The sequence below is a fragment of the Mercenaria mercenaria genome, chromosome 9, assembly GCF_021730395.1.
Source record: "Mercenaria mercenaria strain notata chromosome 9, MADL_Memer_1, whole genome shotgun sequence".
Taxonomy (NCBI): domain Eukaryota; kingdom Metazoa; phylum Mollusca; class Bivalvia; order Venerida; family Veneridae; genus Mercenaria; species Mercenaria mercenaria.
The window spans coordinates 60,601,460-60,616,988 of record NC_069369.1 but is presented as its reverse complement, the minus strand read 5'-3'; the positions used below and the strand labels follow the sequence as shown (position 1 = coordinate 60,616,988).

Sequence of the window (15,529 nt, the reverse complement as noted above, 5' to 3'; positions counted from 1 at the left end):
TATTTATTTGTTGTGATGTAAATGTATTTAATTATGTAATTGTTATCTGACCTTGATGTATATTATTATTAATTGTGTGGTTGGAAAAGGAACTTCGGTTCAATTCCTAGAAAAAAAATAAACTTATGTTCTGTTCTGTTCTGTTCTGTTCTTATATTCATTGTTACAAAGCGACGGTAAATAAATTTTTCCTTTACCTAAAGTTACGTTTGACAAGTGGCCGGCCATTAAGTAAGTGTATATTGTTAGCGTGCGTGCAGTTAAAAAGGAACAGTGATCCTAGCTAATGAATGAAAAGCGATCTGGTTGATGAATTTTTGAGTGGGCAGGGAAAACTATGCACTTCGTAACACACTGCTTGTATAACATCTTAGTCTTATAAAAGTGTCTATAAAGCCGTCAAAGGTTATTAAAACTTCATAGGCCTGACTTGGATGTCATGCTTATTGCAAATAAATGTACAAATCAGTCATTGTGGGTAATTAATAAGTCTACAATATCTAACCGATTTTTCGGCAGAAGTGTACAGAATTTGGTCTATTTTAGACGCGATAAAAGTAAGTATAATTTTCTCGGAAATTTATGAATTTGTGCTAATTAAAATCTATTTTCAGCTAAGTTGTTTATCACTACACTAAGCCGTTTGGTTTTGTTTAATTATTGTAACAATTTTGCTGAAAACAAATGGAAATGTCGAAATAACATCTGCAAAAGAGGCAATAAATATTGGACCGAGTTTGTAATTTTGTTGCAACAGGAGCCTAAGGACATTTTTAAAGAAAATCTTTGAAATATTTGAACATTTTTGCTAAATTATTATATTGCCATGCATTTAACAGAACAGAACAAGATCGTGTATTTTGTACCGGTCTGTAATTTAAGAAAGAGAATCACGGAGTCTTGGACCCGTGCTACATAGAACGTCAGAATCGTTCGTAAAAATCCCAGCATGCCAGCACACATCTGTAAGGCATTTAAACGATTTTTTTTAAAAGTCAGTGAATCCCTTCAGCGTAATTAAAAGGACATTTTTTTTTATTTTAAACCCGAGACCATAGCAGAGACATGTAAATGGCTTTAGACAGTCTTGCCGTCATTTTGATTTTTTTGCGTTGTGCATTATATAAATATTTAGAAAAACCAGGATTTTTTCCCCATTTTTCTACTCGAACGATAAAATGCTAGCATGCAAATTTTAAATAAAAATGTACATGTACATTAATTAAGGTTCTGTTATGATGCGATTATTATCTAATACAAATGTTCGGAAAATAACATTAAGTCCATCTTCTATCGGATAGTTGATCCAAATAGATTGATTGATACACAAACAACCAATTAAGGGAACGATATAAGTTGGTCTATTAAGATTTAGGAAGTTGGCCTACTGGCTGCTTAAGGCAAGTGGTTGTTTTATACAGGTGACAGTTAAGGCGGGTTCAACTGTATACGTATTTTATGCAATTTAATTAGTAAAATAAAAATAACTATATATGATATAGAAAATCATGGAAGATATATGTGTACTTTTAATTTAAGGTGTGTTATGTCTACAAAATATATATTTAGGGTAATGCAACATGTAATATATAAATTGGAATTTTGGTCTGAAATTACAAAGAAAACTAACATTCATATTTTCGTCAAACTACACTAGATCAGGTTAAAACGAGGCAAGTATTAAAAAGTCATTACTTGATCAAAGTGTCAATGGCAACGTAAAAAAACGGCAGATTTGATATAAACAGTTTCCTAAAATTTGAACAAAAAATTGTAGCTCTTGCTAACTAGAACAAATGACTGTCTTGCTTTATATTTACAACTGAAATTGATTTATTCAAAGAAGTATAAAATACTTTATTTTTATAGCTCTTTGATTTATTGTAACAAAATAATAATAATAAAACAATCAGCAGTGTGTTAATGACATCATTTATATTATGTTGCCTGCTTCCACGATTAGCCATTTACTAAATGTTTACCAGATTTAAAAATAAAATTCAGCGTTACAAATTATCAGGTAGCAGCTTTCATATTAAAGGAAATCAATCCCCTATAAACATAGAGCGGACGCATTGGTCCAGTGCTAATGTTCGAGAACTGCCTGAAACCAGGTGTCGTTGAGTATGGGCCCCGGTTACTAACATTGGGATAGGAGTCCCTATGTGTGCTTTACACCTGGCACGCTAAGGAATCGGGAAAATCTTCTGAACTTGAGCGTCTTCTGTAAATTGCAATATCCTTCCACTACACATGGAGGACTCGCCCGTATGTGTAACCGGCGACGTCCCTAAATAAGCTTGTTAAGTACGTAAAAATAGCACCCGATTAAATGTGTCGTAGTTATTCGCTGAAATTTCCGGCAAGATCTTCAAAGGGTTAATTTATATTCATTTGATTTATCATGTCTTTGGTTCGAGTTTCCGTTTGTCCCGGAAATAACAAACAAGACATTTAAAGGACTAATATCACAGTATCATTTTATATATTCTAGTTGAAGGAGGTGTACGTTAGCAGTAGATGTGATGGAGTCGGCGGCATCGCACCTGAGACAATCACTTGACTGCATCAAGGAGCTGCAAGCAGTGCCGGACATTGTCAGTCTCGACGGCCACAACCTAAATGTTGCTGCTCTGAAGCGTATTGCCAGTGACGAAAATGTTAAGGTCAAGCTAACAGATACAGCGGTGAAAGAGATCGAAAAGAATGCAAAATTTCTAGAGAATTTAGTAGACAATGATAGCAGTGTATACATATATGGTCTAAATACTGGATTTGGTGGATCAGCGGATGTTCGCGCCAAGAACGCTGCAGACATTCAAGATTCTCTTCTGCGACATCTAAACATTGGATTTGGAAGGACATTTCCGCCTGGTCCTGTCCGCGCAGCAATGGCTGTTAGAGCGAATTCACTGAGCTTGGCCTATTCTGGGGTCTCAGCAAATTTTGTTCAAAAGCTTACAGATCTAATAAATTGTAATATCGTCCCGGCTGTTCCAATACGAGGATCTATTAGCGCCAGTGGAGATCTTATTCCTTTGAGCTATGTTGCCGCCGCTTTGGTCGGAAGGGAAGACTTGAATGTTTATTACAAAGGCGAGCAAATGAAATGCTTATCAGCACTTCGGGCTGCTGAAATAAAACCTGCAAATATGGGGCATAGAGACGGATTGGCAGTTGTCAACGGTACTTCATTCACAGTGGGTGTGTCAGCTCCTGTTCTGTACGATGCCAACATTGCCTGCCTTCTAACCCAAGCATGTACAGCTCTAGCAGTAGAGGCGCTTCATGGAACTACAGAAAGTTTTCACCCCGTTATACAAGGTTGTATGCCTCACTGCGGCCAGATGGAAGTTGCCAAAAATTTGCGTGAACTTCTTCATAACAGTAAACTAGCTGTTCAACGTCTAGATATGAACAAGAAAGAAACACTTTCAACACATCGTTTAAAACAAGATCGTTACAGTTTGCGCAGTGCAGCACAGTGGCTCGGTCCAGTCGTAGAGACACTGAAAGATGCGAACAGAAAGTTCCGGATTGAGTTACAAGGAGTCTCTGACAACCCCATTATTGATCATCGTACAGAAACTATTCTAAATGGTGCCAATTTCCAAGGAGAAACATTGTCACTTACTCTAGACCAGATGCGGCAAAGTCTTGGGGTTTGTGGGAAGTTGCTATTTGCACAATTTTCTGAGCTTGTCAATGTAAATCTGAACTTTGACCTTCCACCAAACCTATCTGGGAGCGACTTTCACGTGGACTTCGGTTTCAAAGGAGCCGATATCGCAATGGCGGCATACATGTCAGAATTAGATCACGTGATTAACCCAATGAGTAATCACGTCGTCAGCGCTGAGCTTCACAACCAATCAGTGAACTCGTTAGCGTTGATTAGTTGCCGCCTTACCAAAGATGCTTTGGAGATACTCCAGATGATGTTAGCCAACCACCTAAACATGCTTGTCCAAGCCGTGGATCTTCGTTATCTTCGCAAAATGGCGTTGAAGCAACTGTCCCATCTCAGTACACAGCACATTGAAATTGCCGAGTGCATTCATCAGACACACTGGTACGAATTTGTCCTCCGTCCCAATGAAATAATAAAAGAACTTGAAGTCAAAATTGATGGGAAAAAGTCATTGCTCGAGGCTGGACTTTCAAACGGTTTGCAAAGTGTATACAGCGAAATGAAAGAGGGGAGATGTCACACTGATGAAAGTCTTGGACAAGGTATGAATGCATGATATTTATAAATGTTACTTCTAGACATTTTGTTTTGATAACAAAATTATAACAACAAAAATAGATCTGTTACGATGGACTTCGTTGTAGCTCTCGCAATTTAATAAAATAAAATTAACAAAGCTTAGCGCGTTACAAAGCTATTTAAAAAGTAATTTCTACGAAGTATTAAATATTCCATAAAAAGCAAGCCATTTCATTCTTTTGTGACTGCGTCCCTGTCTGTAATTTTACAAACAGAAATGTTTCATCGGTTGCTATTAATGACATCTGTCATTTGTCGTCTGTTTGGAATTTGATCTTTCTTTTATTCAGGAACTCGTCGTCTGTATACCTTCGTTCGGCAGACATTGGGAATACCCTTCTACCATGGACAGGGACCAATGGACAACTGGATTGATGATATTTTTAACGCAATCAAAGATGGAAGGATTGATGACGTCATCTTGGACGTTTTTGCAGAGAGAAATGGGTTTCATGAAAACTGTTGAAATAACGTATCGGTCTTAAGAACCGATCAGCTGTTCTCTGATGTTATTACCATATAGCATATGCCATGATACCGATAGTTGTCGGGCAGTTTAATGCAAACGTGCGAGCCAGACTCTTTCCAAAATCTCAGGCCGATGTTCTCGTCACTATTCTTACATTTTCGACCCAACACGACTATCAGCAACATTCTCATTTTCAGAAAAGTCTCGATGTGGCAGTCTGTGCTATTAATCGTGTTTTGACCTGACGTGTTGATCAGTAATGACATATTGTTAAATAAATATATAATAAAACACGCATTTTTAGTTTACTTGCTTCCCCATCAACAATATATCGAGGATGAAAGCGAAAGAAGCATATTTACCGCAGTTCTTCATTTATATGCACTTTTCTCTCTCCCTCTTATTCTAGATACAGATAAAATGTCTGTATGGTCGACCTGTTGATGACGTTAGGTGACTTCTCACGCTCTCCTATCGATTGGAAAATTACGATTGCAGTCTTAGTAGAAATTTTTAACCGTGTGCTTGTCCATAAATTCATTCAGAAATATCAGTTAGTTGTGATGTTTTATAATTTTGCCAATGCGGATACTTGACATATTTCTTCAAGCTTTACACTCATAGTATGCATGTTATTATTTACATACATGTATATTACTCCATATAGCAGTCAGTTTATAATCGTTAGCAATTGGTAGTTCTACGATTGGCAGGTCTCTTTCCCGAGAATGACTTAAAACAAATAAAAACAAGCAAATTCGATGAATTGGTATCCCCCGCCGAAAGGGTATGTGGTGAGGAATGGCAAAAAGATATATCCGGCAAAAAGTTAAGGATGTTAATAAGAAGCAAATAATTTCATTAGTCAAAATCAATTTAACAGAAAACAAATGTTTAATTAAAGAGTACATAATAAATGTATGATACTTTGATCCTGACTAAAGAATTTATTTTGAATGGGATATGCTTACTGTAATAAGCTTAGCTTTTAAAATTAAATGCAGTTAATTGAAATGTGAGCTTGAAGTTTAACTGGAACGAAATATTGTCTTTGAGTGGTTTGGCACCAGGTGTTGTTGTTTAACATATACATTTGAACTGAAAAGAACAGACTGATGTCCTTAAGAGAACACAGGTAAGATATCTTGAACATGGCTGAGGGCAAGGTTTGTGCAGTCACAACTTAACATGTTGAAGGTTTGAACATTTAAAAAAAGGAATGGAAATATATATATGTATATTTATAGATATATAAATATATTTATTTTTTTAGGGGGTGGGGGTGCAGGGGAACGGGAGAGGAAACAAAATTTCACATGTTGATTATAAATATTGATTGAAAATTAAAAATGAAAAAAAAAAATAAGGGTAAAAGGGTGGGTGGGGGTGGGGGGGAGGGGGTTGGCAGAGGATGCATGATCAGTGGTGGGCATGACTGGGTGGAGAAGTGAGGTGGGGGAATGGTACAACTTGGAAGGTTTGAAAAAAATCTAAAATAAGAAATGAAAAAAAAAAATTCTGTCGGGGGGGGGGGGGGGGGGGGGGTGGGGGGGGGGGGGGGGGGGGGTGTGACCAAGGCAATTGGGTGACCAGGTGTGGGTGCGCAACTTCACATGTTTATAATAAATGTTCACAGAAAAGAATGAAAGAAATTTAATGAAATTCTGCCAAATGGTAAGTTTGTTATGTACAAATATGTGGATTTTTAGACAATTAAAGGGCAATAACTCTGAAGTTACATAAGAAATCAGTACAAAATTGTCTGTGCACAACCATATTATAGTGCTCTAAATTCTGTTAAAGTTTCATAGTTCTAGGTAAAATATATCAAAAGTTATGATGCAGAAATTGCCATATCTATAGATCTATAGTACCCTATATAGTTAACACTAGAAATTCTTAAGGGCCATAACTCTGATGTTACTTGGGCAATCTGTCTGAAACTTGATGGGCCCATAACCTCATAGTGGTGAACATGTGTATGAAGTTTGTTTGAAAATAATCTAAAATAAGGAATGATTTTTTTTTTGGGGGGGGGGGGGGGGAGTTGTCGGGGGATTGGGGGGGGGGGTGATCAAGGTAAGGTGGTGACCAGGTGTGGGTACACAACTTCACATGTTTACAATAAATGTTCATGGAAAAGAATGAAAGAAATTTAATGAAATTCTACCAAATGGTAAGTTTGTTATGTACAAATATGTGGATTTTTATACAATTAAAGGGCAATAACTCTTAATTTACATACAAATCCGAATGAAATTGTGTGTACACAACCACATTATGGTGATCTAAATTCTGTTTAAGTTTCATAGTTCTAGGTCAAATATATCAAAAGTTATGATGCAGAAATTGCCATATTTATAGTACCCTATATAGTTAACACTAGAAACTTCTAAGGGCCATAACTCTGGTGTTACTTGGGCAATCTGACTGAAACTTGACGGGCCGCAAGAACTCATAGTGGTGAACATGTATATGAAGTTTTAAATAAATATTCCCAACCATTTCCTAGATATGGCTCCGGACGGACGGACGGAAGGACGATGGTTCTAACGAAACGGTATTTATGTGACACCCCCATTGTTCTCTCTATTGTTCTAACAGTCACATAAAAAGAAAAAGGTCACATAAACAGAACGGAATGAATGACATCAAAGAGAAAGTACCGTTATGCAGTCACTTAACCATTCATTTAGCGGGCGCGGACGGACGGAAACAACGCCAAAACTCTATCCCTCCGACTTTCGTCGGGGGATAACAAAAGGGTCATGATGACCCTGGATCACTCACCTGAGTAATATGAGATACATGTTTCAAATGTCAAACTGATGCTAAAATATTAAGAAAGTAGGTCAGTAGATCACATTCATGATCACTGAAAGTCAGTGTTAAGATCAGTGTAAAAAACTGTATATGCCCTCCAATTTCAAAGCTGTATCTTAAAAAAAACAAGAAAGTGGGTCATAGGTCAAGGTCACAGTCAAGTGACCCCTAATACTTGGGGTCATCGGGTAATTATAATTAAACAGTCTGGGAAATATGATAGAAATTTTTTGAAGTATTTTTTTCCAATAAAAACTCATATACAAGTGACCGCCGGGGCGGTGCCTCTTTTCACCCCATGGGCATAATTTGAACAATCTTGGTAGAGAACCACTAGCCAATGCTATATACCAAATATCAAAGGCTTGCGCCATGAACTTTCAGACAAGAAGATTTTTAAAGTTATTTCCTATATAAGTCTATGTAAAACTTAGGACACCCAGGGCAGGGCCTCTTTTCAACCCAGTGGCATAATTTGAACAATTTTAGTAGAAGACCACTAGGCAATGCAACATACTAAATATCAAAAGCCTAGGCCTTGCAGTTTCAGACAAGATGATTTTTAAAGATTTTTCCTATGTAAGTCTATGTAAAACTTGGGACCTCCGGGGCGAGGCCTCTTTTCCCCCAAGGGTCATAATTTGAACATTCCTCATAGAGGACCATTAGATGATGTCACATACCATATATCGAGGCTCTACGCCTTGCCGTTTTTGACCAGAAGAGTTTTAAAGTTTTTCCTTTTGGTTGCCATGACAACCAGAGTTCTGTGTGGAATTCAATTCTTTGAACAACTTTGGAAGTGGACCACCCGAGGAATATCCAGGCCAAGTTTCCTCAACTTCCACTAAATGGTTTCAGAGGAGATGTTGTTTAAGTGAAGTATGGACGGACGGACGGACGTCGAACGGTGAGCGATCACAATAGCTCACCCGAGCACTTTGTGCTCAGATGAGCTAAAACAAAACGGGCAAATGTTTGTCTTAGCAGTTAGCAAATTGAAATTCACAGGTCATGACACGACACTTATTATACAGGCCTAAATATTAATTATATATTTATATCCTCATAAAAGATTTAACTGGCGACAGCCAAAATTGTATTACAGCTAAAACCATTGGCATATGCTTCAGCCATGTTTGGCTTGTGAAAATATTTTTAGTGGCCGATTCAAAGCAATGTGATTGGAGATTGTATGTAACACCGACAAGCGGGACTTCTGTGACATATTGGTTATGGTCGCTGACCCAGAATAACTTGCTACCAAGGCTGTGGAATCAGGCCGAACTAATTTTACCTAGTGAATGCATTAGATTGACAAAATGCCAGCATGGGATTTAAATTCAGTTTGAAACTTTCGACAAACCGTAAATACGTACACTTGGATATAAAAATTTAAAAATTCAATTTTTGACTTCAGATGTATCTGTTGGTGAATGTTATAATTATTAGAGATATCTTTGTTAGCATAAAAGCAACATTATACCATGTGCTCGTTTTGAAAAAAAAATCAATTTTCTGACAGACGTTTTTAAAGGAACAAACATGTTTTTCGTCATAATATTGTCATTGTTGTAGATATCTTTAAATCTGCTACCATCCAGGAGAAAGATGCACAAACATATCTGATCGACCATAACGATACAATTAACACGAAAACGGCCCCGTAGCGGATACTGTAGTCATTTCGGTCATTGCAAAAATGTTCCAGGTCATTTTTACAAGGACTGAAGTACTCAGAAAACCTCCGAATAAAAACCACTAGAGCTTCTATAAAACCTACTTTAAAAGCCCGATATTTTCTCTTTCCGTTTAACCATAAAATGGACGCATGGCCGACAGTGAAGACGCTTTCATTCGGAGATGAAGGACCTTTGAATCCTGGCCTATCCCACTGCGGTGTGTCCCCCAGCAAGGCAATTCATGATCGCCTCAACAGACCCAGATGTAAAACTGAGCACCAGCATATTTCTGGTGATAAGATATAACTGGTTTTAACTGTTCTTAAATTATGCTCACTCGAAAGCTCTACAAAGGTACGGTAAATTGTTTCACAACGCGATGGAAAAAAAATACCTTACCTGTTAATAGTTTTCTATGAATGGTATTAACTGTACAATGTATATAGAATATATAAATCGTTCTGATATTTTAATCATATATATTTTGTAACCTTTATCGTTTGTATGCTTCGATCAAATAATGTATCAAAAGTATGAGACTGACTGCCATGTGATAAATATTCTTCCATTTTTAGTCCAAACAGAAATTTTGTCAAAAAGACAGAGCGGTACGTTTGTGTATGCGACCTTGTTCAGCATTCATGTTGCAACCTTTTCTATAGCAGAAATACGGAAATATAAGCCTCAATGAGTCAGTGTATCATGTGCAATACCTTGGACCATGCAACGGTTCAGGTCACATTCGGGGGTCCAAGTCAGATCTAGTTTGGGCTGTAATTCATACATGCATTGACAAACCTTTATTTCAATTGAAAGAAATTTTAGCATTAATAAAACGAATGTGTCCACAAATGACAGGCCTTTTAAACATCAAATAAATGAAATCATTAGTGACTGTAATGGTCCCGGCATTCCTTATTTCAACTTGATATTCTATCCAGGTGTTAATGAACATCACAAGTTATAATCTTTGTTTATTTCATTATGCTCTTCACATACAATCTCATTGAAAATTGGAGGATATGTGAAAAGTGATATGAAAAACAATGTTAACTGTTTTGAAAAAAGGACATAGAAAAAAGAATATTCTGCTAAACGCTTATATGCTACATAGTTAAAATATACACATATTAAAATAGTTCTACATCAATACATATTTTGTTTGGAGTGTTTCACATGGACAAGAAGAATTCTATTGACTATTTAATATCATAAAAAAGGTTCAAATAAATGAATAACTTCCACACTGAACTTAACTGGATAGCAGTCATGTATGAAAAAGAACATTTCAAACGACAGATGCAAGAAAAAACAGTAAAGTGGAATAACACTACTTATATCTCTGTTAAAGGTGTTTAGTCATATTGGCTGAATGAACTGTACATACATTTCAATGTTTGACAACATAACTGAACAATCTTAAGCACACATTTAGATTTTAGAGCTGATCTTCAGCGCGAAAATCGAAATAGAATAAATGCTTTTAATTACAAAAAGTAGGGTAATCTATTTATGTTTATCAGCGTATTGGTTAGAGCATATGCAGTCAAATTATATCTGTCGAGTATAAAATTTGGGGCATTAAAAGGATGGGATATTCAGAAGCATATAATTCACACAAACCTATGATAGTATAATGTTTAATAGAGAATAATTCTAGATAGTGAAAATAATGAGAAAAGTGTATCATGAAATGGGCGTAGTTTCCAATAGGTAATGAAAACAATGATGCATATCCAACAGGGAAAGCCACGTTCTAAAAACGCAGCCTCCCCAACCGTAAACTCAGCACGCGGACGCGCACACGACCAACGCAAACACATACACGCACACCACACACAAAGCAAACACACAAGGACAAAACAAACAAATAAAGGAACACAGTGGATCACCGCCTTGGAACGGTCAGTGTCAAATGAAGTCTGGTGATATGCAAAAAAAAAAAACTTTTTTCTGAATAAAAAGTAATTCATTTTATCATTTTCAGTGGGCATTTTTGTTCTGAATTGTTAACTGCAGCATGGTAATTAACACTGAATTAATTTAAATAAAATGTAAGTTAGAAGTTATTCATAGTATGTTTTTATTTCAATGCATTACAGTAAATTCACATCTCATAAAATATTTACGTGCAAAAAAGTACAGCTAAGTGCATTACAGTCAAAACATATTTTAGCTAATATTCATATTATTATATTCAGTGCATACCATACCACTAAGTACCAATTTTGACCCAATGACATTGAACAACTTGCAATACAGGTAATCCACGAAAAGTTTGTGATTGTTCTACTTCAGTTATACAAAATTGTGCCATTATATCGGGGAATATAAACTAGCCGACATTTGAGGAGACATCGCTGTTTTCTGCTACAGTGTATGAAAGGGACTGTGTGATGTCACGCTTGGAGTGGATTCTGTGGAGTCTAACTGTTTTGTTTTGAGTGAATTTTACCAGAATTGTTTCATTAGTAGATCAAGCTTACCTTTAACCAGTTGACGGGCTTCGAAAAGCAGCTCAGATCTGTATTTGGTGAGGTCCTCCTTTACGAAAATACCCTCATAGCCTTTGATTTTAGTAGGGAACGTTTTCTAAGAAGTTTATCTCTTGAGCGACGTGACGTAAATTCAACCAGAATATCACGTGGTTTATCAGATGATCTGGGATTCCAACGCGATGAGAAACAGCTAATTCTTAATTGTCAGCTGAGATCAAAACCAACAGCCGTTGCAATATCTAAGACATGCTGGTCCGTATTTTCCTTCGCATCTTCTTGCACTCCAAAAATACATACATTATCACGCCTATTATACTGTCCCGCAGCAATAGCTTTATCTTCTAGGAGTTCAAGGCGTAGGAGCAAATCAGAATTTTCAGACTGAATGGCTTGATTTTGCGCTTGTAAGGAATTGATTTGTGATTATAGACCATCGACCACTCCCTAAACAATAGATTCTATCGTTGAGTTTTAGAATCGCACAAACTTCTGCCCTGAAAAGAATCTTTAAAGGCTGCATCAATAGAGTGAATTGCAGCTTCGTCAAGGCGGTGAAAAGACGGATTGTCCGACAGCATTTCAGTAGTTTCAAGATCAAAAGTATGGTGATGATACTTTTTTTAGGAGCTTCAGATTCAGGAACAGAATGATTTACATACATATTCATGAGTTAATTGCGTGCGTGTTTCAACAATCTTTCAGTCATATAAACGACGGTGTCTAATTATATATAGCAGTGGTCACAGTGCCCAACTTTATAGTGCTGCCTCACTGAAATATCACGCCGTAGACACGTAACATGATACCCAACCCAGTCACATTATACTGACACCGGGCTGACCTGTCCTAACACTATCCTCCAGGCGCGTAGCTACCTATACGCCAGTACGCCCGTGAATCGACATAATTTTGCCATTTTTTTTTTATTTTATTTCTTTTTTTTTTTTTTACATCTTTATCCTAGATCTAGACTGGATGTGTTCCAGTTAAGTAATTAGTGTACTATACGAGTATATGATAAAAGGGGCCTTAATTCAAAGCCCCGGTGCTAGTTTTAGAACATGTCCATAGCCGTAGCGAAAGACTAAATTTTACCGAGGCAATTGAGTACGCGCGTTTGTTTATGGTTGTTGGGTAAATTTAGTTTAATCAAATTTTATTGCATATAATTTTCATTTCTACATATATACATAACATACATAATAAATTATCATATATTGAAATGAAAAGAACAGCAAATGGGTTGGACTTAAAGTTATGTCAACATTATAAACAGTCCTCCCCACTTCGTCATTATTACGTACTAGATTAAACCGATGACGGAATATATCTTCAAGTGAAAGATAGATAAAAAGAAACAAAAAAGAAAAAAAATGATTGAGTTATAGATGAAAAGAAAAAGAAAAATGTTATGTGCTGCTCTGTTCCAAACAAAGTTCCACCGACCGGCCCCAGTCAACCACCCAAACCTCAAATGCGTTTTCTCTTAAATAGGAAGACTCCACAGGGAACAAATGAAATAAATAAATATTAGGTTGGTTTAAATCGACCTGTATTCTTTATATATGTTTGTACTTCATTGAATATGGTTTGATTTTCTGCGTCGTTCAAGTTAGCCACACCAAACAGCAGTTTTTCAGGACTTAATGGATGGAAGGTGTGTTGGGTAACTTTGAGTGGTAAGGCAAAGCGACGACAGTCAGAGGGGTTAGTTAGGGAGGTTGTGTCCCACACTCCCCCATAGGAGGGTTTGTGGGGCCGATCCCTCAAAAAAAGTAGGATATTTGATAAAAACATTAATTAAAAGAAAAAACATTACCCGTTTACTCCGCGATCTACCCCGGGTACTTATACCGATTTGTGGTTCCGTTTGTAATGTGTCTCTCTTGCGATGGAGGTCACAAGACCTACATTTTGGGAGGTGTATGAAGAATATTCTTCTTGATGGCGCTTATTCGAGTAAAATTAAATGTAAAAATGTTCAAACCATTTCCCTATAAAGTTCCGTCTAATGTTGCTCTCATCTGAAAAGGGCATTATTTTTCTCTAAAAAAAGTTCTTCTTTCATACAATGACAAGGGGGATATCGTGTAACTCACACAGAGATAAGTGCAAAAGGGGTATCAAAACATCAATACATTATTTGTGACGTTAACTTAGAATTAAAGCTCATTGGTTGAAAAGAACATTCAAATAGATATTAATTGATGATTACAGCAAAATGAAGTTCCATGAATTGGAAACAGGGAAAACACATAACCCCGCGCATTACCTAGTGTATGCATATAACCCCTTCAACAGCACTTAGCGCTTCATATTCTTCAAAATTAGTGAAATAAACCGCACCGTTTCCCCATCCAATGATATTTCGATAAAATGAAATACATATATATAAACTAAAATGATAAAAAATTAAGTTTCAATGATTTTGCTTTTGGCACCAACAAATCCGTCGTTTATTTTGAATCTAAACCATGCTTTGAAATCAGATTAGGTTTGGAAAAAAAAAATGAATTTATATTGTAGGAAATTAAACATAAAATCGTCAGAAAACGTAGGATGTAAACTTTTCTTGTGGAGTTTTTGCTCCGGTTGTAGGTGTCCAAGTACGAAATGACGAAAGCGAAGAGCGCGAATTTCAATTCGGGGTCCGAATGTTACACGAATGAAAAAGGGAATCCTTGTATATTTATTATAGCTATTTGGGACGTTTTAACACGCCTATTTAATTACTATACAGGGGGTCAAGGCTATATAGCGCAACCAATTCGAAGCTATTCAGCGGGGGATGTGAAAAGGGAATCCACTTCCCTTTGTGCAGGCCAGTTGAATCTCCCCAAGGGTGAAGACTGGAAAAGAAATAGAACTTGTAGCTTCTTCTGAAAGCGACTGGCCAGTATGACCGGAGTAGATCTATAATGCACATGGCAGGCACGTAAATCAACATACTTAACATACGCACAGACATATCGTCATTTTTCGACAATAAAATATACAAAAAGAAAATCAATAAATAAAATTTAAAGGCTGAAGAGGTGTAAGATGAAATAAAGATTCAGAGACTTTTTGTCACGCATTTAATGTTAAACTGCGATAGAGGTATACATTACATCCTGCCGTAGGGTCACCTACAGGGATTAATTAAGCACTATTCTAGTATCATAACTTTTTATTAGTATAAAATACTCATACGTTTTGAAGGAATGGTAAGTATAAAATTTCAACAAGAAGTTTTTTGTCCCCTTAATATCATTAGAAAAACAGCTGTCAACACTTTTTTTTCTCATTTTGTTTTACAAATGCAATGACGCTGCAGCTTATGTACATATAACAAGTAATGTGATCCAAGCAACTGAAACGCAAAATACTTTTGTTTGCAAAATTCATTTCGCTATTTTTCATTAAAAAGCATTTTTTCCATTGTATTGTAAAAACTCTTCCTTTTTTTTTCATTTAGCCGCAATGTTTCGATTATGATACAAATGTATCTGATATGATAAAACTGTCATTTACACAGTAAACATATTTTGACCGCCATTATATCTGATAAATCTTTGAAATTACTAAAATTTCTTCATTGCGTGTCTGAAAGGATCATGAAAGGATATCAAATTATGTTATGTCATCCACTTTTTGCAATAGTGGTAAAACTTATTTTGACATAAACCAGTATGGTATCATCTACATTTGAGCACGGTGAACATTTACAGTGAAATTAAAGTGCGCGGCTACATAGAAATTATTATATGAATAACAATTGTGGTAATATTTACTAACTGTATGATTA

The 15,529-nt window shown here is 36.3% G+C and overlaps 1 protein-coding gene across 1 annotated transcript; it reads left to right on the top strand.

Annotated features, from left to right (window-relative positions):
* The first annotated feature begins 395 nt into the window (after positions 1 to 395).
* On the top strand, positions 396 to 5,024 carry LOC123547246 (uncharacterized). The gene is made up of 3 exons (XM_045334195.2): positions 396 to 557; positions 2,495 to 4,233; positions 4,561 to 5,024. The coding sequence occupies exons 2-3, from the start codon at positions 2,526 to 2,528 to the stop codon at positions 4,734 to 4,736; spliced, it is 1,884 nt and encodes a 627-aa protein (XP_045190130.2). The 5' UTR covers positions 396 to 557; positions 2,495 to 2,525; the 3' UTR covers positions 4,737 to 5,024.
* The last annotated feature ends 10,505 nt before the right edge of the window (positions 5,025 to 15,529 follow it).

Coding starts and splice junctions, on each gene's coding strand:
- LOC123547246 (XM_045334195.2), top strand. CDS start 2,526: ATGGAGTCGGCGGCATCGCACCTGAGACAATCACTTGACTGCATCAAG. Junction 4,234..4,560: donor TGATGAAAGTCTTGGACAAG/GTATGAATGCAT, acceptor TCTTTTATTCAG/GAACTCGTCGTCTGTATACC.